The sequence below is a fragment of the Pristis pectinata genome, chromosome 5 (assembly GCF_009764475.1).
Source record: "Pristis pectinata isolate sPriPec2 chromosome 5, sPriPec2.1.pri, whole genome shotgun sequence".
Taxonomy (NCBI): Eukaryota; Metazoa; Chordata; class Chondrichthyes; order Rhinopristiformes; family Pristidae; genus Pristis; species Pristis pectinata.
The window spans coordinates 26,006,603-26,030,295 of NC_067409.1; the positions used below are offsets into that span (position 1 = coordinate 26,006,603).

General features: G+C 38.5%; 1 protein-coding gene across 1 annotated transcript in view; it reads left to right on the forward strand.

Annotated features, from left to right (window-relative positions):
- LOC127570343 (kinesin-1 heavy chain) overlaps positions 1–23,693 on the forward strand; it is an 85,877-nt gene that overhangs the window by 28,257 nt on the left and 33,927 nt on the right. Inside the window, exons 2-10 of the mRNA XM_052015801.1 lie at positions 2,527–2,614; positions 6,568–6,641; positions 7,088–7,192; positions 9,756–9,804; positions 12,860–12,915; positions 13,005–13,092; positions 18,271–18,395; positions 20,090–20,194; positions 20,890–21,035. Of these exons, the coding sequence (XP_051871761.1) occupies positions 2,527–2,614; positions 6,568–6,641; positions 7,088–7,192; positions 9,756–9,804; positions 12,860–12,915; positions 13,005–13,092; positions 18,271–18,395; positions 20,090–20,194; positions 20,890–21,035 (836 nt within the window). The remainder of the gene's footprint in view (positions 1–2,526; positions 2,615–6,567; positions 6,642–7,087; positions 7,193–9,755; positions 9,805–12,859; positions 12,916–13,004; positions 13,093–18,270; positions 18,396–20,089; positions 20,195–20,889; positions 21,036–23,693) is intronic.

Sequence of the window (23,693 nt, forward strand, 5' to 3'; positions counted from 1 at the left end):
TGGTCTTAAAGTAGTGGTGAACAAGAGAATCAGAATCTGGTTTATTATCATTGACAGTTGTTGTGAAATGTGTTGTTTTGTGGCAGCAGTACAGTGCAAGACACCAGATGCAAAAATTACTATAAATTTACAAAAATAAATAGTGCAAAAGAGGAATAATGAGGTCGTGTTCATAGACCATTCAGAAATCTGATGGCAGAGGGAAAGAAGCTGTTCCTGGTGTTGAATGTAGGTCTTCGGGCTCCTGTACCTCCTCCCCGATGGTAGTAACGTGAAGAGGGCATGTCCTGGGTGGTGAGGGTCCTTAATGATGGATGCCACTGCCTTGAGGCACTGCCTTTTGAAGATATCCTTGATGGCAGGGAGGGTTGTGCCCATGATGGAGCTGGCTGAGTCTACAGCCTTCTGCATTCTCTTGTGACCCTGTGTATTGGAGCCTCCATACCAGGCAGTGATGCAACCAGTCAGAATGATCTCCACTGTACATCTGTAGAAATTTGCAAGAGTCTTTAGGAGTTTGAGGAGATTTGTTACGTCACTAATGAAGTAGAGCTGCTGGCATGCCTTCTTCGTGATTTCATCAATGTTTTGGGCCCAAGATACTGAAAGCTGCTCACCCTTTCCACTGCTGACCCCTCAATGAAGACTGGTGTGTGTTCTCCTGACTTCCCCTTCCTGAAGTCCACAATCAATTCCTTGGTCTTGCTGACATTGAGTGCGAGGTTGTTGTTGCGGCACCACTCAACCAGCCGATCTATCTCACTCCTGTATGCCACCTCCTCACCATCTGAGATTCTGCCAACAACAGTGGTGTCATCAGTGAATTCATAGATGGCATTTGAGCTGTGCCTAGCCACACAGTCATGCGTGCAGAGAAGGTAGAGTAGTGGGCTAAGTACGCATCCAGGTGCGCCTGTGTTGATTGTCAGCGAAGAGATATTACTACTGATCTGCATTGACTGTGGTCTCCCGTTAAGGATATCAAGGATCCAATTATAGAGGGAGGTACAGAGGCCCAGGTTTTGAAGCTTGTTAATTAATACTGTTTGTTTACAAAGCTGTCCGTTTAACTTCAAACCGATAACTGCTTGCAATTTACATTAAGAATTGAAGACCTGTTCTCGTTTGAATTAATATCTGCTATATTCACGTACTTCCTTAACTCTTGAATCCCTAATAGCATTCAGGATTGAGGTGAGAAGTATCTTCACCTGGAGAGTCATGAGTCTTTGGAATTCTGTACCTAAGAAGACTACTGACCAGCAATGTTACAATGAGAGGGCAAACAGCAAAGTTTTGCTTATTAAATTTATACATTGCCTAAAATGTTGAAAAAAGATACAGATGCTTTGAATATTGTCTTTTATAGTTGAATTGCAGATTTAATTTTCAGTGGTTTTTAAGTTGAAATGACTAGTAGAGGGGCATGATTTAGGCCAGACAATTGTAAAACGTTGCAGATTTGACAGAACCTGAAAAAGATGAGATTAAAGGACATCTACCTAAAATGTTAATGAATGAACTTCTAATATAGTCTTGTTTTGAGTTGGTATTTGCAAATTTCACTTGATCTTTGCCAATATCTGGAATATGGACTTTACTAAAGTCCGTTTCAGGATAGTACAGGCATAGTGCACTCCTACATCTACTCCAGGAGGGCCTTGGGATAACTGGACTGAAAACCACAAACAGCAGAATGGCCAAGACTTTTTGAGATATTGGTTGCCAGAGAGCAATCAACAGCCAGTTACAACAGTGTGAAATACATTATTACATACTGAGAAATGATTATTATATGAAGATTGAGTAAATATTTGAGAGAATTATAGAATATAAAATGCTAGAGAAAAAGCAGAGGTAGTGGTATTTTGAAGTGGCTCGCATTAACAACCTAGTACTTGCAGAGCACAGGTCATCTTCTCTGTGCACCAACTTTTGAATGTCTCTATTTATAATCAATCAAATCAAACATTTAAAGTTTAGAAAAGTGTGTGCTCTCCTGTTCAAAAGGTTAGTAATATCTTAAACATAATCTATTCATTTTGGTTTATTGTTCGTTTAACTTTATCAAATAATCCATTACATTCTTATGCAAGAGAAGCTTTGGTAAGTTCTCTTATAAAAGTTTATTCATTTGGCATGATATATTGATGTGTTGGAAAGTGCATTCTATAGGTTGTATCAAAGAAAGCAATTTTCACTAATATTCATGTGCATCTGCAAACAGTTTTTGTATTGGGCATTTGTGAAAGTGTAAAGTAATACTTTTTATCACTATGTATATCTTTGAGATCATCAAATCCTGTTCTTGAATGGGTATTGTTTTTGTATTACTTCTGTTTTTAAAACCACCATAGCATCTCAGCAACTTTCTTGTAGATCCAAATAAGCAAGATTAGTTGTATTGAATTTAAATATACAAGTTATAAATAAGCAAGTTATTTTCAATGCAGTGTTGCTACTTGGAATTGCTCTGCAAAACATTTTGAATATGCAGTTTTAATTGATTCAATAATTTCTTTACAGGGCAAGTCCTATGTGTATGACCATGTTTTTCCATCAAATGCAACACAAGAACAAGTGTACAATGCATGTGCAAAAAATATTGTCAAAGGTAAGTCACGTTAATGAAAAAGAGCTGTATTGAAATTCTTCCATGAACTTCCTAATGGCAAAGAATTTACAAAGTTATTTTGTGCACTATATTGTAATGCACTACAAGTAACATAGGTTTTATGACAATAAAATCATGATTAGAAGTGGATTGATTGTCTGACTTCAGTAGATTCAAATTTATTTTGCATATGGATGCTGAACTGGTGAGAGAATTTCACACCAGCCACAAATACTGCTACTTGGTCCAAGTAGTACCAACCCTAAACCAATTTTAATTAATAAGTAGAGAAGAGTAAGATGATAAGGCCCAATATGATTGACTGCTTGTTGTATCATGTTATTAAATTGTGGTATTCCCTTCCACATTGCATTTATCATCATTTTTTTCAGAGCTCTGGAATTGTCTCTTTTCTCAACTCCATTTCTCAACTGTCTCTCTTTCTCCTTAAAACCTGTAATAAAGTTTTGTCTTTGGTCTGTCAATTTTAACTTGTAGGCTTTATATAAAGGGAAGTTATTGTTGCTGAAATTGCTAGAATTGCCCAAAATTTGCCTATAATTTAAAGTTGTCCAGGTTTAAATATTTATTTAACTTTAGTACCTTTTAGTACTGAAGATCACCCCTTAAATATTTCCATTCATGACTTAAATGCTCATTTTTTTCTAACCCTTTTTTAAAAAAAAATTTCGACACTGATACAAGATTCAGCCTCTTGCCTGTTCTCTACACCATTTCAAGGGCTTCAAACAGTTCTTTGCCTTGAACTGGAAGTGATTCAAGCATTCTCGAGGTGTGGTCTGAACAGAGCACATCATAGTTTGAGCTTGACTTGAGCTTCACCATTTTTCTGTATAATTTAGTGTTCTAATTACCTAAACAGCACACTTCTAGATGATGACCACTATATATGCCTTTCACTATCACTATTTGGGTTGCTTATACACTTGTATTGAATGTTACTGAATTCATCCAGTTACCTGTTGGCTTTACTTCATTTAAAAGATGTGGACTTTATGAATTTTTGAAATTCTCTACCCCCAGAGATCTGTGAATGCTGAAATAAGGGATTCAGATTCATGGGGTTCAGTTAGGAAGCTGAAGTTGAGACCAAGATCAGATTCCCTACATTCTTATTGAATGATAGAGCACAATCAAGGGTCAAAACTTCTGTTTCTTGTCTTCTGAGCTTTCTCTTAAGATCAAGCTGACTTCCCTCATGTAGTTAAAATTTTAAAACTAAGAAATTTATGATTCATATTTGAACAGCTGAATACAAATTAACAATCAAGATTGCAGGATTTGAGCAACAATCCCTATGACATGCAACTACCTTGTGTCAGTCCATTTTTTAAATTATTAAATATTTAGTGCTTCTCACTTTACCTGATTTGTTTTATTCTAGTTTTACTTTGAGTCATACATTCTTTAGAACAAAAAGTATAAAATATTATCGCATTTCCATGTTCAATTTGTGTACACTTCAGCAATGTTCAGATTTATACAAAACATTTCAAGGCTCAAGGGTGAGAGGAAAAAATATACATGCTAAAGGACTGATCAAAATTTTAGTTTTAAATATCCTTTAAAGAGACAGTTAACGGGGAAGGGGATAAAGGTGAGATGGGCATGAAGGAATTCGAGAGTGGTACTGGGCAGTTGTAGGCACAGCTACGTGATAGAATGCGAGGAGAGGGCAGTGCAAGATCAGAGTTGGCGGATAAGTTCACATTAACATAAGTGAAACTTCATTTATCTGCATCATACAGAATATTGAGCTTTTCTGTACCGTTAAGTATGTAAAAACTAGCTTGCTTGCAGTTCAGAGTTTGAATCTTATTTTATAACTATGCTTTAAATGCTTTATTTTTCTAATCGGCACTGAATGAGAGAGCCTATGGCTAGAGTCTTTGATCTTTCACAGAATTCCCATTATAACATGATGCTATGATAACATGCTAGAGTAATGATGGTAGTTGCATGGATTAAAAGAGACTTAACTACATAATTTTTTTTAGAAGATTCTTAGGATAGACGAGCATCTGGAATCCAATGGCTTGATTAGGGAAACCCAGCATGGCTTTGTGTGGGGCAAGTCATGTCTTACTAACCTGGTTGAGTTTTTTGATAGGGTGACAAGAGAGATTGATGAAGGTAGAGCTGCGGATGTCATCAATATGGACTTCAGTAAGGCATTTGACAAGGTCCCACATAATTGGTTAATCAAGAAAGTTCGGATGCATGGGGTCAGTAGAGAATTGGCTATGTGGATCCAGAACTGGCTTGCCTGTAGAAGACAAAGGGTGGTGGTTGAAGGGACTTATTTGGGCTGGAGGCCTGTGAGTAGTGGTGTTCTGCAGGGATCTGTGCTGGGACCCCTTCTGATTGTGATGTACATAAATGACCTGGATGAGTATGTTGATGGATGGGTTAGTAAGTTTGCAGACGATACCAAGATTGGTGGAGTTGTGAATAGTGCAGAAGACTGGCGGCAGATACAGCATGGGATTGATCAGCTGAAGATGTGGGCAGAGAAATGGCAGATGGAGTTTAACCCGGATAAATGTGAGGTGTTGCACCTTGGTTGGACTAATGTCAAGAGGCAGCACACTTAAGGGCAAGACCCTTAACAGTGTTGAAGAGCAGAGAGACCTTGGGGTGCAAGTCCCTGACTCATTGAAAGTGGCTACACAGGTAGACAAGGTGGTTAAGAAGGCTTATGGAATGCTTGCATTTATTAATCGGGGTATTGAGTATAGGAGTCAAGAAGTTATGGTGCGTCTCTATAGAACTCTGGTTAGGCCGCATTTAGAGTATTGTGTGTAATTCTGGTCACCTCACTATAGGAAGGATGTCGAGGCTTCAGAGAGGGTGCAGAGGAGGTTTACTAGGATGCTATCAGGAGAGACTGGACAAACTTGGGCTCTTTTCTCTGGAGCGGCGGTGGCGTGATCTGTTGTAGGTGTATAAAATTATGAGGGGCATAGATAGGGTGGACAAGTAATGTCTTTTTCCCATTATTGAGTGATCCAATACGAGAGGGCATGCATTTAAGGTGAGGGGGTAGGTTCAGAACAGACGTGAGGGGTACATTTTTTTTACTGAGAGTGATGGATGTCTGGAATGCATTGGCTGATAGGGTGGTGGAGGCAAATTCATTGGGGGCTCTTAAGAGGGGCTTGGATGGGCACATGAATGAGAGGAAAATAGATGGATATGAGTATCCTGTAGGTAGGAGGGAATAGCTATGTCGGCACAACATTGTAGGCCGAAGGGCCTGTTCTGTGCTGTACTGTTCTATGTAAGATACGATGGAAGTAAAAGATGAACGCAGGAACTCCAAACCAAATTGTATGCAGCAAGATATCTTCACAAGTCATAGTTGATGTCAGCAATACTGTCCTCTTTCAGCATTCCATTCAATTACTGTAACGCTGTATTGGAGAAAACCACTAGGCATTTTCTGACAACAAACTGGAGCAAATGAAAGCAACAGTTATTTTGCATATTGAATTAGTTTCTCAGGGGTGTGAGAGTGGGTTTTTTGACTAGTGACAAACAGCAAGATTTTCAATTTTATCAGAAACTTTTTATTGTGGAAACCCAAAACATCACTTTGATAGATGATGTGAACCATTAAATTCTTACAAGAAAAGCATGACAAAACTTTCCTGTGTTTGCTTTTACCTACTTAACCCTACCAGTCCATGTATATTTTAAAACTGGAAGCAAATGTGGTTAGGGTTGAAGTTCCTACAGCTGGCAGGGAAATCTCATTTGCATTTTTTGGGGTTGATGACTTAAAAGGCCACTTCAGACCTGCAAGCTCAATCCTGTGTTGTCATAGCTATAAATCTGGAAGCCATTTTGTGTGTGCTAAACTGCTTGCAGAAAGTCACTGTCAAGATTTGTTATGACCAGCTTATGGTGATATTGCATTATTGATCTTCCAGATGTACTTGATGGATATAATGGTACAATATTTGCATATGGGCAAACAGCCTCCGGTAAAACTCACACAATGGAGGTAAGTAATTCCTCGTGCACTTAAAATCAGCACAAAGAGTAGCTCTGGTGTTCATTACTTGTTTTACTGCACATTCTTATTGATCTGAGTTTGCCAATTCCAGATTAATTTTTAACAGCAACAAAACTTTTTTTTAGAGAAATTATTATGTAGAACAAATAATTGAGCTTTTGAATTCTCTCTCAAAGTATCAGAAGTATTTTAAGACTTAAGCCTTTATTTTTTTAGTCACATTTTAGTGTTGAGACCTAAGCACCATGGTATGTTATTTCAAAAGTAAAGCACAGATTGCTGATGATTTATCTTAGAAGTTCTGGGATAGGCATATCCACGTGGGTGAAACTGAACTGTTATTGTAGACATAATCTGAATATATGCTAACTTTTTAGTTAAGAAAACATGATGATCGATGTAATTTACTTTTTTTTTTGTGTTTCTGATTATAGGGAACACTTCATGATCCTGATTGTATGGGAATAATTCCCAGAATAGCCCAAGATATTTTTAATTATATTTACTCCATGGATGAGAATTTGGAATTCCACATCAAGGTAAAAGTTTTGTCAAAACAAATCTATCTTTGAAATTATCAGTGCCAAAGCTGGTGCTTATCACCTATCCTAAATTGTCCTTGAAGATAATGTTGAGCCTTTCTCAAAGGTCATTGAGTAACTATTTGAAAATTGGATTGACAGATTTCTTATGTTGGAAGCACTTAACAGGTCAAGCAGTATCAATAGGGGGAGAGAAACAGAGTCGATGTTTTGGGTCAAGGACCTTCTTCAGAAATAGGAATAGTAGAAAACAAGTGTTTTTGGTTGCAACGAGGGGGAGGGTGGATAGAAGAGGGAATGTTTGTGATAGGTGCAGAACAAAGTTGACAATTGTTTTTTTTTAAGTCTGTATTTGGGGACAGAAAAGAAAACTTAAAAATTAAAACAAAGGTACTGCCACGTTAGTGAAGAGAGAAGAGAAAAGGGGTTTCCTAAAATTAAATTCCATTGTCCCAATGATTGTAATGTAGTCAGATGATTTCTTGATTCTACTCTATCCCATTGTCTAGTCCCTTCCCCCTCACATTTGTGATACCTCTGATGTCCTCCATCACTATAGCAGTTTTCTGGTCCCAGTTGATTCATCTTCATAATGAACATCAAATCTGTCTATTTCCCACACTTTTACTCTCATTCCCTCTCCTCCCAGTCAGAACAATTGGTTTCCCTTTGTTTTTCCACTCCAACAGTCTCCACATTCAACTGATCACCCTTCATAAATTCTAGCACCTCCAGTAGAATTCTAACAGCAGACTATTCCTTCCACAACTCCCTGGTTTGCTCTTCCATTTCAACCACTGGTGGACACTACCTTGTCTTTCATCTGGTTACATCACAGCCAGATTGAATTTAACAATTTTTGATTACCCTTTTCTCTCTCACCACAGATGTAGCTGTACCTTTTGTTTAAATTTCTTTTTTTTTGTCTCTAATTACTTCTTTTTGACAACTTTGGTCTGTGCCCTATCACAATTATCCTCACATCTCTACTCTTTTTGCAAATTAAAACACACTTGTCTTTCCACTTTTTCCAGTCCCAATGAAAGATCTTTGATGTTGACTGTTTAACTTTTCTTTGCTGCTTCTGACCTATCCTGCATTTCCAACATTTTCTGTTTTATTCTGGGTTTCCAGCATGTACAGTTTTTTTGCTGAAACTTGAAGGAACATTTGAGTCACATGGATGGGACCAATTAAGAATGTCCACTTTCATTCCATAAAGAACATTGAGCAGTTAGAGAATTTTGTTTTATCCTGGTTGCCATATTTAAGACAGATGCGGTAGTATTGAAATGGGTTCAACTGAGATTTACAAGGACATTACGAAAGCTGATGAATTTAAGTTTTGGAGAGAGTTTGTTGTTTTTGTAGTCTTTGTTTGGGGGGGGAGGAGGAGGAGGAAAAGAAGCTGAGCAGAGATTCAATTGTTTTATAATATTGTGAGACCATGTATTTCAAGAGTTAGTATAGATTTAAGGTAATTACCTAAAGGATAAAAAGGGAGTTAAGGAAAATATTTTTTCATTCAAGTAATGGTGAAGGCAGAAACTGCAATGCATCTTTTTTTTAAAAACAAAACATATCTGGATCAGCGAAACAAAGGACTGCAGATACTGGAATCTAGATGAAAAACATGATGCTGGAGGAACTCAGCAGGTCAGGCAGCATCTGTGGAGAAATGCAGGCGGTCAAAGTTTCGGGTTAGGGCCCTTCTTCAGGACTGAAGATAGGGAAAGGGGAAGCCCAATATATAGGAGGGAAAAGCTGAGCAATGACCTATCTTCTTTCTCTCCTTACCTTCGACCCATCCCCTAGTGGATATGCTGTCCTCTCCTCCCCCTCATCTGTCTATCACTGTCTCTTGCCTGCATCTGCCTATACCACCTTGTGCCCACCCCGCCTCCCCTCTTTTGTCCACCTATCACTGCTCTGCTTTTCTCTCCTATACATCGGGCTTCCCTTTTTCCTATTTTCAGTCCTGAAGAAAGGTCCTGACCCAAAACATTGACTGCCTGCTTTTATCCACTGATGCTGCCTGGCCTACTGAGTTCCTCTAGCATCAGTGTTTTTCATACCTGGATCAGCACTTGAAGTGTGATAACTGAAAGTTGATGAATTGAAGTGGGAATATTTTAAATAGCTCCATTTTGACCAGCATGGGCCAAATGGCAACTACCTCTGCTGAAATTTCTGATTCCATGACACGGGTAAATCAGTTGAGTCCTTACAACAGTCTGACCAAAAATAGTCCCCTTTACTGGTAACGTTTATTTGCAAGTTTTAAAAAAAAATTCAACTTTCACTGGGATTTTAATGTTTTTAGGATTATTAGTCCAATTACATAACTATCCAAAAATCAAAATTACTTTTAAAATATCCAGAAGAACACCACTGCAGGTTAGGCTTCAGGTGGAAGGTTATTTCCTGAATCATTAACTTTGTTTCCCTCTCCACAGTGCTTTTGAGCTGCTGAGTATTTCTCGCACTTTGTTTTCAGTTTTTAGAATGTATTTTAAGTTACAACAACTATTTGTAATTAACTGTCTTAATTATCTTTCAGGTTTCATATTTTGAAATATATTTGGACAAGATTAGGGATCTTTTGGATGGTAAGTTGATTAAAAAAAATTACTTTTTTGATTTATCATAACACTAATCAGGTTTCCTTTTTATGTGTAAATTATATATTTGGGATTGGCCAAAAAACATTCCTTTGAATCTTGGGCAGAGTTAAAGAACTGGTCATCGCTATGATTCTGTAGGTTATAAAAGTTGGAGTCCTCAGTAGTTAAACATCTTTTTAACCCTGCAACCCCTCCTTGGCATGGATTTTCTAGCCATTCCAAGCGCATCTCTCCTTTGTAAAATGAAGCATATTAATCTGAAAGGTGCACCGTGAAATATGTGGAAGTTAAGCCGTATCATGACGTTTGCTACTTGTTACCAAAGAATAGTCGGAGTGGATTTTGTTTCTTTACAGTTTTCTGCAGTCTTTAAAGTGGGACTTTATATCACCTTGCATAAAGTTTCAAATTTCCACATTACAGGGTCATCTGCCATCAGTTCTTGCTTAAAACTTTTTTTTTTCTCTGCCATTAGGAGATTTGGTTAAAACAATCTTATTTTGAAACTTATTTTTACATAACTGAAGGAAGAAAAGATTTTTGTACTTTTCTAATATACTGAAATATAAGCATTAAATTTGAATGATTGGCGCCATGGTATGAAAGAGAAAAAAAAACATAGTAGGTGCTGTGGTTCGTCATTTGAGTTATTATATTTTTGCTTTTTTCCCTATTCAGTTTTCAGTTGGCATCTTGTTGATGCCAATTGGCACATTTGAGCTAGCTTGCTCATGGAGATTGATATTACACAGTACTGTTTTAGACTATTACTTTCACAGAACAGTAATGGGTAAGGTGAATCTCCATTATTTTGTCTTGGTTTCAAGCTATTGCAGGTGCTTTTTACCAATCCATATTGACACTACAAGATATAAAACCTACATTGTGCAGATACTGAAAACTTGAAATAAAAACAGAAAATGCTAAAAACACTTAGCAGGTCAGGCAGCACAGGTTGAGAAAGAAACTGAATTAATATTTCTCGAGTCAGTTACCTTCAGAACTAGAAAAGTTGGAAAACAAGATTTTAAGTTGCAGAGAAGGTGGAGGAGTGGCAAGAACAAATGGACCTGCTGGAATATGATGGACCAAGATAGACTGAATGACAAAGATGGTGTTGGTGCCATCTGAAAGGGTGGTGAAGCTTATTACTTGCAGCTGATCTGTCTGAAGGAGGTAGAAATTTGGGGAGATGTATGAAAACGGAAGAAAAATGTTGGAATAATTTATAGGCCATAACAATTGCTGTAAATTCTGAAATAAAACTGGACATACCTAGCAGATCAGGCAGTATCATTGCAGAGAGAAATATTGAGCTAAGTTTACAAGTTGATGAGTTTGCATCAGACCAAGTAAATTCTGACATGAACAGGAAAGGCTAGTTATATGAAAATATTGTATTCATTGCCATCCTGAGAGCTGTCACATGCCAAGTCAGAAGGTGAAATGCTATCTATTGTGCTTGCATTATATTTGATTAAAGTTGAAATAGGAAGCAACAGCAATTATGCAAAATCATGGCAAACCAGCAATGCCTTGTGATAACTTGCATGTTTTAAAGTCAGTTTGTCCAGTAAAGTTCTTCTCCACCTCAGTTTCTCACTCTGATCAAATTTCACAGACTATTGTACAGGTGAAAATTGAATTCATCTCTCAATCTGTGTGCAAAATTCATCAGAAAACCAGAGGATAATGCTTGTGTTGTCAAGTAGACATTTGATTTGTCAGTTCTATTCAGTCTACAAGGGTGACCCTGAGCTACCAGTCATCTGCCACTTTAATTTTCAACTCTGACCTCTGACATTAACATTGTCTTCCTACATTTTCTCATAGTGCCCAATGTAAGCCCGATTAACATCACCTCAAATTCCATTGTAGCCTTAGGACTTAGTTTAATGATTTTCTGTGACCATTTTTCTCTCCCCTCCCCCCTCCTCCCCTCCCTTTTCCCCCCTCCCCTCTCTCACCACCACCACCCACCCTCCATGTGACTGTAGCTCTGTTTCATTTTGTCTCTGATTGTCAATTTTTGAAATTATCTTGACAACTTGGCTCTGCACACCATCACAGTCATTCCCTCTGTTCTCTCCACCTGTCCCCTTCTCTGGAGCTTAAAACATGCTTGTTTTTCTCACTTTTCCAGTTCTGATGAAGGGTCCTTGACTTAAAACATTCATTGTACCTCTCCCTAATGATGCTGCTTGACCTGCAGTAGCGTTCCAGCATTTACTGCTTTTGTTTCTGAGTTACTAACTTGGAGGGGGGGAGAAATCAGAAAATTAAAAGATTGGATGGAAACACAATTAAAATTTGAGGGTTGAAATAACAATAGCTTAAACATTTTTTTAATCATGAAATTATGAAATAATTAATCAGACCAACTCAGTGTAGTTAGTATCTGGAACTCCTTGTAGGAAATGGAATAGAGCTCGGCTTTCAAAAAGAAATTAGAACTTGGAAAAACTTGCAGAGCGATGGAGGAAGAACAGAGTAATGGAGCTGATAGGATATTGCAGTTCTTGGAGCAGGCATAGGTTGGATTTTGGCCTTTTGTGCCCTAGCAGTTATTTGAATTTATAATTTCACACAAAATTAACTTTTAAAGGCGAGTTGGGTTTTGAGCACATTACTGTGGCTTAGTACACTTTAGAAACTCTGTTTCACCTCGCTCAACAAGTTTGAGCATTTCAGGCTTTTATTATAATGGCTGGAAAGGTTGTAAATGTTCAAAATTCTCTTCAATTCACTGATTTCTGCTTATTGCACTAAAGGATGCATGTGCAGCAACTTCTGAATGTTTTGTTTAATTGTCCATGAATTTATTTCTGAATTTGCAATATTTCCTTCATTGTAATAAGCAAATTCTAGGTCATTGGCCATCAGCTATTCCTTCTGGAATTTAAAAAATCTGGACTTCACCTTCATTTTACATTAAGATAAGGAATGCCAAATATGAAAGTATATCGTTAAGATATTTATATAAATACAAGTGTATTTAATGAAAGGAAATGTTGGATAATGAGAATATTTTTCTTTTCAGTATCCAAGACCAATCTCTCTGTCCATGAAGATAAAAATAGAGTACCTTATGTGAAGGTGAGTAAAATATACCAATTGTATTTTTCTCATGACATTCTGAAACTTTGTATAAAACTGACTTTACTTTTCCTTCCCCTGTAATACAGGGTTGCACTGAACGTTTTGTTTGCAGTCCTGATGAGGTCATGGATACAATTGATGAAGGAAAATCCAACAGACATGTAGCAGTTACAAGTAAGTGTGGCTTTGATTATGTTTGTTTGAAATGAAATGTTGAAAGGATTTGAAAGTGATTGAGCTTTAAATTTTTATCACCTTATCACCGTAGTAATATAAATTTATGGCTCTTGTAGAATTGACTTAACTTGCATCTTTCAATAAAATGCTTTTATTGTTAATGTAGATCCTGTCTCCCCGATCAGGACTTTGTCAGTAAAGTGGGAATAATTTACGAGAGGTCCCTTTTGGGGAAAAACTACTCATTATTGATATTTTAGTTGATTAGATAGTGAAATAGAAAGTTGTCTCAATTCTAGTCTCTTTTTAATTTAAATTGACATATTAGTTGGTCTTAGTTAAAAGTTTTTAGAGATGTGCTTCAAGTTAATTACTTTGCTGTACATCACTTTATCTTAAGCTACTTATCAATAAAATTTAATACCTGATTTAATTGGTGAACCTTGTAGGCTATAATGATTTTGAATTGTAAATCCAATTTAATCTATTTAACATTTGAGATGGAAATGTTGTTTCTGTGGGAGGTGAATTGCAATCCCTTTTGGATACTACTGCTCCAGTAAGTGATAACCAAATCTGTGTATGGTTTCACTAATGCAGCAGAGACTATGTTGTAAACACTGAATGCAGTATACCAGATTGGAAGAAGTGTAAGTGAATTATTGTTTCACCTGGAAGTACTACCCTGTAATGTTAAGAAACAGATAAAAGAACAAAGGTGGCAACTCCTGTGGTTGCTTAGGAAAGTGTCATTGGAGGGAAGTGGTGGGTGGGGACAGAACATCAGACCAGGACGTGAAGGGAATGGTCCTTTTGAAATGCTGATAGGGGAGCAGATGTTTGGTGGAATCTTGTTGCATCTGCTGGAAATTGTGAAATAGGATCTGTTGAATGGAGAACTCTCTATGGTCTTTCCAGGAGGAGAATGGGTAAGAGCAGTGGTGCAGGACATAAATGAGATGCAGTCAAGTGCTCTTTCAACTTTGCTAGGGGGGAAGCCATGGTTCAGGAAGAAGGAAGGCATTGCAGAGGCACCTCTGTGGAAAATCTTGTCATCACAGCAAATACAATGGAGGTGGATGAATTAGAAGAAAAGAGTAGAGTGCTTAATTGAGGCTCAGTGAGAGGAAACTTTTTGAGATGGCGCTGGGAATTTGTTATCTTGCAATGGATGTCTGTTGTTAGCCTCTCCCTTAAGAAAAAAGAGATCCATCTTCAACTTAATACTAACTTGTTTTCTCTCCTAGGTCTGATAAAGGGTGTTTGACCTGAAAAGTTAACTTTCTCTTTCCACAGATGCTACTGGACCTGCTAGGTATAGCCAGCATTTTCTATTTTCAGTTCAGATATATCCCATCTGCAATCTTTGATTTTCATCTACTGTTTTTAAAACTTCTCCCACCTTCTGTGCAACTTAAAATTAATTTTTCTCTCATAGCTCTGATGAAGGATCTTCAACTTGAGTGTTATTGATTTTTTTTTCCACAGATATTGCCTGACCTGTGGGTTTCCAGTATTTTCTGTTTTTATTTTATAATTGCCTCAGTTGCAGTGTTTTGTTTTTCATTAGACTAGACCTGTTGGCTGTAACATGGTCTTCCTCAAGCTTTGGACTTTGTTGGAAGAATGTAAGAGACTGAGTTTAGAGTGCGATGGGGAATTAAAGCGACAGGCAGATGGAAGCTGGGCACATTTGCCGACTGAATGGAGTTATTCTGTAAAGTGTCACACGTTCTGGATATGATTTCTCCAGTGTAGAGTAGACCATATCAGGAGTACTGTATCACAATACACTAAATGATAAGTAGTACAAATACATTGCTGCTTCAACTAAAAGGAGCATTTGGTGTCCTGGATGGTAGGCGGAGTAAAAGAACAGGTGTTACATCTCCCGATATGGCATAGAAAAATGCGGTGAGAAGAGGTGCAAGTGTTGAAGATGGAACGGTGAAATGGAGTCAGAAGGAACGGTCCCTTTGGAATATTGAAAAGGGAGGGGAAGATTTGTCTGGTGGTTGGTAATGGGTTGCTAATCAAACAGCCTGCTTTACTCTGGATGGTTTAGAACTTCTTGAGTGTTGTGATGCTGCTCCTAATTTATACTGCTCAGATGGTGGCAAGGTGTCAGGAGTTGAGTTGCTCATCCCAGGATACTCAGCCTCCAACCTGAATTTGTAGCCATGTTATTTATGTGGCTGGTCCAATTAATGGTTAATAGTAACCCCACTGATTGAAGATAGAAAATTCTGCAATGTTAATTCGGTTGAATATCAAGGGTTAGACATTCTCCCGTTGGAGGGGTCGTGATCTGGGGCTCTTGTCGCATGAATATTACTTGCCAATTAACAGCCCGTGCACAAATGTTGCCATCTTGCTGGATAGGAGCATGGCATGCTTCATTTACCAAGTTGCAAATGGAATTGAACATGGTGTAATCATCGGCAAAGTCCCCGCATTTAACCTTGTGATGGAAGGAAAATTGTTGATGAACCAGCTGAAGCTGGTTGGCCTAGGCAGTGATCTGATCTGTAATGGTCAACAGCCACAACCATCTACCTTTATGTGTGAGGTCTGACTACAGCATAGGAGTGTTCTCACCTCAATATCTGTGGACTTCAGTTTTACCAGAGTTCCTTGATGCCACACTTGGTCAGTTGACAGGGGAGTCACTCTCACCTTGGCTCTGGAATTCAACTCCATCGTTCGTGTTTGGATCAAGGCTTTGCTGTATTCTGTGTTAGAGTGGTCCTGGAAACCCAAAGTAGGCAGCACTGAGAAGCTTACAGGAAGTCCCCGACTTACGAATGCCCGTACTTACGAACCGACCTTCGTGGTCGGTTTGTAAGCGGGCCTGGCCCCCTATCCTACCATGGCGGCGGTACACCTTCTTTGGCCCATCCCCAGCCCAAGTGCGCATGCGCGGCCGCGCATCCCCGGCCCAAGTGCGCATATGCGGACACTGTTCTGAGTTGCATACAAAATCGGGTTATGAACAGTCTCAAAAACGGAACTCGTTCGTAACTCGGGGAGTTCCTGTATTGGTGAATAAGTGCTGCTTCATAATACTTGTCAAATGACATTTTCCATCACTTTGTTATTGACTGAGAGTAAACTGAGTAGTAATTAACTGGATTGGATTTGTCCTGCTTTCTGTGAATAGGGTGTACATGGGCAATTTTCCAGATTGTTGTTGGCTGATGCCAGTATTACAGTGTACTGGAACAGTTAGCTAGAGGTTGGCCAGTTCTGGAGTGCAGGTCTTCAGTACAACAGCTGGGATGTCTTCTGGTCCCATAACCTTTCAGTTAAGGTCACTGCCGTCTCTCTCTACACCTTATATGAAATAGAAGGAGGGCATTCGACGCCCCCCCCCCCCACCTGTTCCACCATTTAATAAGGTTATGGTTGATCTTTTGCCCATTATCCCTCTGTGCAAAAATCTATTGATTTGTATTGAACATCGTCACTGAGGCTTCTCACTGGGATTTGTGTTTTTGTCCACGTATCAGAGAAAGTTAAGATGCAGTTGGTACAACAATTCAGAATGATATCATGTAAGTCCTATTGCAATGACATAGGGTTTTGGTGAAACCAAGCTTGATTTGCTTTATTCAGTTCTGGTCTCTACCAAGGGAGGGTATGTTTGCCTGGGCATTTACAACAAAGGTTCATTGGTTTCATTCTTGTTCCAAAGATTCATGAGAAATTGACCAGAGAAGGACTGTATTCTCTGTTACAAAGAAGCATTAAAATGTATAAAATTCTTGAGGTCACAATATGGTAAATGTGGGGATGATATTTCTTCCAGCTGTAAAATTAAGGGCCAAAGTCTTGGGGGTAAGGAGTCAAACATTTAAGACTGGAGGACAATGTTCATTTTTCAGGTTTATGAATCTCTGGAACACTGTTCAAGACTGCTATGAAAGTGAGCCATAGAAGCAAAGTTAAATTTAGTTAAAACTGATTTTTTTAAGACGATAGGGAAATTGAGGATTCAGGGTTAGGACAGGAAAGTAGAATTTGATGTAGATCAGCTGTAATCTTATTTAAAGAGGGACAGCATGGCTCACAACAGTTCTCTGGCTGTAAAGTGCTTTGGGATATCCTGAGGCAGTGAAAGGTGCAATACAAATTTTTACCTGATCAAATATTCAGTTAAGTTTTCACTAATCTTAATATTTTCCTTGTCCTCAGCACTTGTTTAGTTCTTTAATATTTGCATCTTATTGATCATTCAGCAGTATTGTATAACCAGTTTGTAGTTAATTTAAAATGCTGCTTTCGTGATCTCTGGCTGCATAAAAAACTGCATAATCTTTAAGTTATGAAATTTGCACTATGCTGTGAGATGGGGAGAGATGCTCTTTTTCTATAGTATATCTGAGGTAGTAAGCTCAGCTCATAATGCTTTTCTGTGATGAAGGATGTGGTGTCATTGGAAAGCTCTAATATTAGACTGTAGCTTAACTATTCATTCCTGTTTTCTTTGTGCAACTGCCCAGAAAATAGAGGCCTGAACAAGTAAGAGGCAATGAACTGGAGATACTGGAAATCTGAGACAAAATCAGAAAATGCTGGAAATATTCAGATTGTTGGGCAACACCTGTGGAGAGTGAAATGGAGTTAACATTTTAGATTGCTGACTTTTCAAACCTTCACTGTTTCAGATCGATGAAAAGTCATCAATTTGAAATAAGAGTACATCACAGCGAACAGCCCCTTTGGCCCATTACATCTGTCCTGACGATGGTGCCAATTTAAACTGCACATCTGCCTGCACGTGGCATATATCTCTCAATTCCCTGCATGTTCATGTGTCTATCTAAATGTCTGTAAATATTTTTATCATATCTGCTTCCACCACTTCTGGCAGCATGTTCTAGGCATCTACCATTCTCTGTGCAAGCAAAAAATCTTGCCACGTAAATCTCCTTTAAACATTCCCCCTCTCATCTTAAAGCTATGCCCTCTAGTATTTGACACCTCCACCCTAGAAAACAGACTCTGACATCTACCCTGTAAAGCCTTTCAATGTTAATTCTGTTTCTCTCTGTAGATGCTGCTTGATCTGCTAGGTATTTCCAGCATTTTCTGTTACAACTCTAATTTTTTTTTTACATTAAAGATCTGCAGTCTGCCTAGCCATTGGTCTGTAGCATCTGTTTTCCTTTTCAGATATGAATGAGCACAGTTCACGTAGCCACAGTATCTTTCTTATTAATGTCAAACAAGAAAACACTGCAACGGAGCAGAAGCTAAGTGGCAAGCTTTATTTGGTTGACTTGGCAGGTAGTGAAAAGGTATGTTCATTTTACAGTGCTTTTCCTTGTATATATTTTAAAAAATGGATCATCTAGCCACTTTGAAATAGTTTGTGATTTTTAGGGTGGATGGTATTAGACACAAGTTAGAGATTGTAAGCTGACCCTCAAAGCATGGTAAAATGCTAGACATATTCTTGTGATGTATCAGCTTTTACTTTATGCACAGTCCTAACAAATATTTGAGTTGCAAAACTAAGGTACTGCTCAGCTGCACTGAAGACCATGTGCTGTTGGTAGTCTCAAGCATCTGAAAAATAAATAACAGTAGTAATCGAATTGAAGATGTTTTTGCCAATTTAGCAATGCAGCTTTGATCATTATCTTAATGGAGAAAGGAATGGCTTTGGGGGGGGGGGGTACAAGTCTGAGAGGATTTTGAGAAACTGAGAGGAAAGTCACTCAATGCAGAAGCTAGTTTTTGCACAAGGAGTACCCAGTGGAGACAAGAAAAGCTTTCTGTTTGAGCCTCAAATTAGTCAAGTATCAAAATAGGAATTACTAAAGTAAAGCAAAGACAGGAAAAGGTTAGTTAATTTTATTGCTAGTCTCTAAAATGTAGCCCAGTCTAATTTAACCCATTAAGTATCCTGATGAGCATTTGATGTACTGTAACATGTGCAGTGGGATTAGTTTGAAAAGCTTTTTTTTTTGACCAGCAATGGATACAATGGTCTGAATTATTTTTGCAATAAACTTCTGGATTTTTTTTAGCTTGTAGACAGTACAGCAGTCTCCCCTGATTGCCAAAGCTTCCAACTGAAGTGAATTTCCATGATAAGTTGCTGGCACTGTTTCCAAAATATACTGAAGTACTGTTGGCCTTTAGAAATTTGATTCGCAGATCTATTAATTGCTTTTCAAAAGGGAATGTTGCCATTGATTTTAAAAATCTATTTCTTATTATAGAAGGCAGTGTCAATTTAACACTCGTGACTGAATATTTTAGCAACTTGGACTAATAATCCAAAAAATTAGAGTTAAGATCCTGCCATGACTGCTTGATAATTTGAATTCAATTAAAATCTGGAAATTAAAAAAAAGCTGTCTCTGTAAATGGCTGAAAAGCCATCAGATTGTTTAAAAACCCAACTATTTCACTTTAGGAAAGGAACCCTGCTCTGTTTACCTGGTCAGGCCCATCTGTGACTCCAACCCCACATCAGTTGACTCTTAGCTTGCTAGGCCACTTCAGAGGGCAGCTATTTAGTTGTATCAAACTGGTAAAACACTTTAGAAGCATCTTCACGTGGACTGTGGGGTTCAAGGATGCCCATCATCAACATCTCAGGGCACCAATATTGGGGAAATAAATGATGGCCTTGCCAGCTATGCCCACATCCCAAGAATATTAAAAGTGAAGAAAATTGACTGCTAATGAAGTTGAGTATTAAAATTGTATTGCTTTCAAATGTCTTTCACTTAAACTTGCTTGTCTTCTTTGAGGTAAGGGGCATGATTGAGATTTGCTGTACCTCAGCAACATTTGCTTGTTCATTAGCAATGTCATGTATCAAAAGTTTAGGCCTGGACTAGCTTGCCTTACTAGTTTGATGTGTGGCAGTGAACTGGATATGACAGTAAACAATATGAAAGAATAAGGAACAAAAACTGAAAATCATTATAAAAGTGATTGTATGTTTGTATTCTCACTTGAAAACTTCCCCATTTAGGTTAGTAAAACTGGAGCAGAAGGTGCAGTTCTAGATGAAGCCAAGAATATCAACAAGTCTTTGTCAGCACTGGGGAATGTCATTGCTTCCCTAGCAGAATCAAGTGTGAGTATTAAATATGCACTCGGTGTTTTCTTGCACTTTGACATTGTGGATTTAATCCACCAATTTAAGATTTCGGAGCTGTAGTGCAGTTCACTTTTATGGGCCTGGGAAGCAACAAGCATTCAGCAGAATGCACAATATATAAAGGAAAATTAACAAAATATAACTTGTATCTTTTAAATTGTTATTATTACATTTTTTCTTTTATTATCTTTGCTTATAACTTAGAAATGACTAAACTCAAACTTCCTAATTTTTGTTCTTAAATTTACACTCTCATTGTTTGAAACTAAACTAACTCCCAACCCCACTCCTGTCTGCACTGGCTGCTAGCCTTGAGTGCATCAATTTTAAAATGCATATCCTATGATCTATTCACTACTTTTCCTATCCTTGCATTCCCTCCTTGGCCCTTCTTTATCCCACTATCCATCCCAATCACTTCCAAAGCCCCTGTGTTTATTTCTACACCCTTAAATATACCATCTATTCAATTAAAATTTTAGCTACCATCTTTTCCTGTTTACCCTCAAACACTCCAGTGTTGGTAACTTTAAACTGTTCTGTAAAATGGATTGAATTTCATGTTAAAAATCACTGTTTCAAGCAACTTTTTACTGAAAAAGCAGCAGTTAATTGGTTAACAAAAATATATTTGCACATAAATTATGCTTTTCAAATCTTGGTTCTTTTAGTCATATGTACCATACCGTGACAGCAAAATGACGAGGATTTTGCAGGATTCGCTGGGTGGTAACTGCAGAACCACAATAGTTATTTGCTGCTCTCCATCAACCTATAATGAAGCAGAGACTAAAAGCACATTGATGTTTGGTCAAAGGTAAGGAAAATGTAACTGAATTTTTTTTGTGTAGAGATGGAAGGTAGAATGCTGGAAGATGCCTCCAATGAGTCGTGTTAAGTTATTTCCAGTGACAATTATTTAGTTTTCAAAGCCATAGGGATTTTTTTACTTGAACAGATTTACAACAACATAACAGTTTACAATTATTTACAGTCAAATTGGAACTTAGTTTTTCTTGCTCTTCCCCTTCCATGGAAGTGTTGACTTTGTTAAATCACATTCATTTGGGTATTTGTTGCCTTCTGTTACCTTGTGCAGCTATCTGATATTGAGATGCAGGGGCTTTTAAAGCAGGGTGGTTCCCTGTATGAGGGTCATAGCTTGTATAAGATGTCTTTATTAGTCACATTACATGGAAACACACAGTGAAATGCATCTTTTGCATAGTGTGTTCTGGGGGCAGCCCGCAAGTGTCGCCAAGCTTCTGGTGCCAACATAGCATGCCCACAACTTCCTAACCCGTACATCTTTGGAATGTGGGAGGAAACTGGAGCACCCGGAGGAAACTGGAGCACCCAGAGGAAACTCACACAGACACGGGGAGAGCGTACAAACTCCTTACAAACAGTGGCTGGAATTGAACCCAGGATGCTGGCATTGTAATAGCATTGCCTACATTGTCCAGTGTATGGTTATTTTCAGCAGAGGTTGCAGTTGGATAATCAGTAATGTGATCATACTCACTGATCTGATAAGCACTTTCTGCTTATTGTATCAATAATACAAACCTATGCTGGAATTATCTTCTCTACAATAATGTATCTATACAGTCTCTCTGCTTCTGACTTCATTAAATTCTAATTCATTTGATCGGCAGCTGAATAAGGAAATTCCTGGTCTGTGTGACTTAACTACTCTACTAAGTTTTCACTTTAAAATTTAAATGTTTTTAACTTTTTAATAGTCTGCATATTAATAGTCTCCAAGTACCTAACAATTTCAAATAACTAATTAGTTGACCATGAATTCTAAGCTTGACAAATTGCTGTCACTGTTTCAAAAGCAGCAAGTTCACAGCTGAAAGATGTCCATTACTTAGTCCTTCTGTAAACTGGTGTCAGCCATAGAAGCTACAAGGATCATTGCATTGCACTGTAAAATCCCACAATAGAGTTGGATCATTTGGCATATTTTAAGGAACTTTGACTTGAATCTGAATGTGTTGAAAAATGTAAACAGATTTAAATAAAAACACACCTGCCCAACTCCATTTATATTTCGAGTCCCCAATGAGGCAGAAGTCCTACTCTTAAAGGATTTTGTGCTGCACTGGTTGATAACCAAAGGCAGTCTGAAACATAGACAATAAAAATCACAGAGTAGACAAGAGAATGCAAAGATGTTTAGAATTTCTTAAATAAAGAAGGCAATGGAGAATCATTAAGTGAAATTATCAAAGAACACCGGTTAATCAAGAAAGTTCGGATGCATGGGGTCAGTGGAAAATTGGCTGCATGGATCCAGAACTGGCTTGCCTGTAGAAGACACAGTGTGATGGTTGAAGGGACTTATTCGGGCTGGAGGCCTGTGAGTAGTGGTGTTCTGCAGGGATCTGCTAGGACCTCTGCTGTTTGTGATGTACATAAGTGACCTGGATGAGTATGTTGATGGATGGGTTAGTAAGTTTGCAGATGATACCAAGATTGGCGGAGTTGTGAATAGTGTGGAAGACTGACGACGGGTACAGCGTGATATAGATCAGCTGCAGATGTGGGCAGAGAAATGGCAGATGGAGTCTAACCCGGATAACTGCGAGATGTTGCGCCTCGGTGGGACTAATGTCAAGAGGCAGTACACGCTTAAGGGCAAGACCCTTAAGGGTGTTGAAGAGCAGAGAGACCTTGGGGTGCAAGTCCACAACTCATTGAAAGTGGCTACACAGGTAGACAAGGTGGTTAAGAAGGCTTATGGAATGCTTGCATTTATTAATCGGGGTATTGAGTATAGGAGTCAAGAAGTTATGGTGCATCTCTAGAACTCTGGTTAGGCCGCATTTAGAGTATTGCATGCAATTCTGGTCACCTCACTATAGGAAGGATGTCGAGGCTTCAGAGAGGGTGCAGAGGAGGTTTAGTAGGATTTTGCCTGGATTAGAGGGCATGTGCTATCAGGAGAGACTGGACAAACTTGGGCTCTTTTCTCTGGAGTGGTGGAGGCTGAGGGGTGATCTGTTGTAGGTGTATAAAATTATGAGGGGCATAGATAGGATGGACAACAATATCTTTTTCCCATTATTGAGCGATCCAATACGAGAGGTGAGAGGGGGTAGGTTCAGAACAGACGTGAGGGGTATGGGTTTTTACTGAGAGTAGTGGATGCCTGGAATGTGTTGCCTGAGGGTGGTGGAGGCAAATTCATTGTGGGCTTTCAAGAAGGGCTTAGATGGGCACATGAATGAGAGGGATATGGGCATCCTGTAGGTAGGAGGGAATAGCTATGTCGGCACAACATCGTGGGCCGAAGAGCCTGTTCTGTGCTGTACTGTTCTATGTTCTAACGTAAAATTGGTGAATTGCCCTGGGGGGATTTATGAGTAGGCAAAGCTAATGTAGGATATACAGATAGATAAAGAACACTTGAGTTAAACTGCAGAAGTGTTGAATCATTACACTGCCCCTGTTGGTACTAGAATGA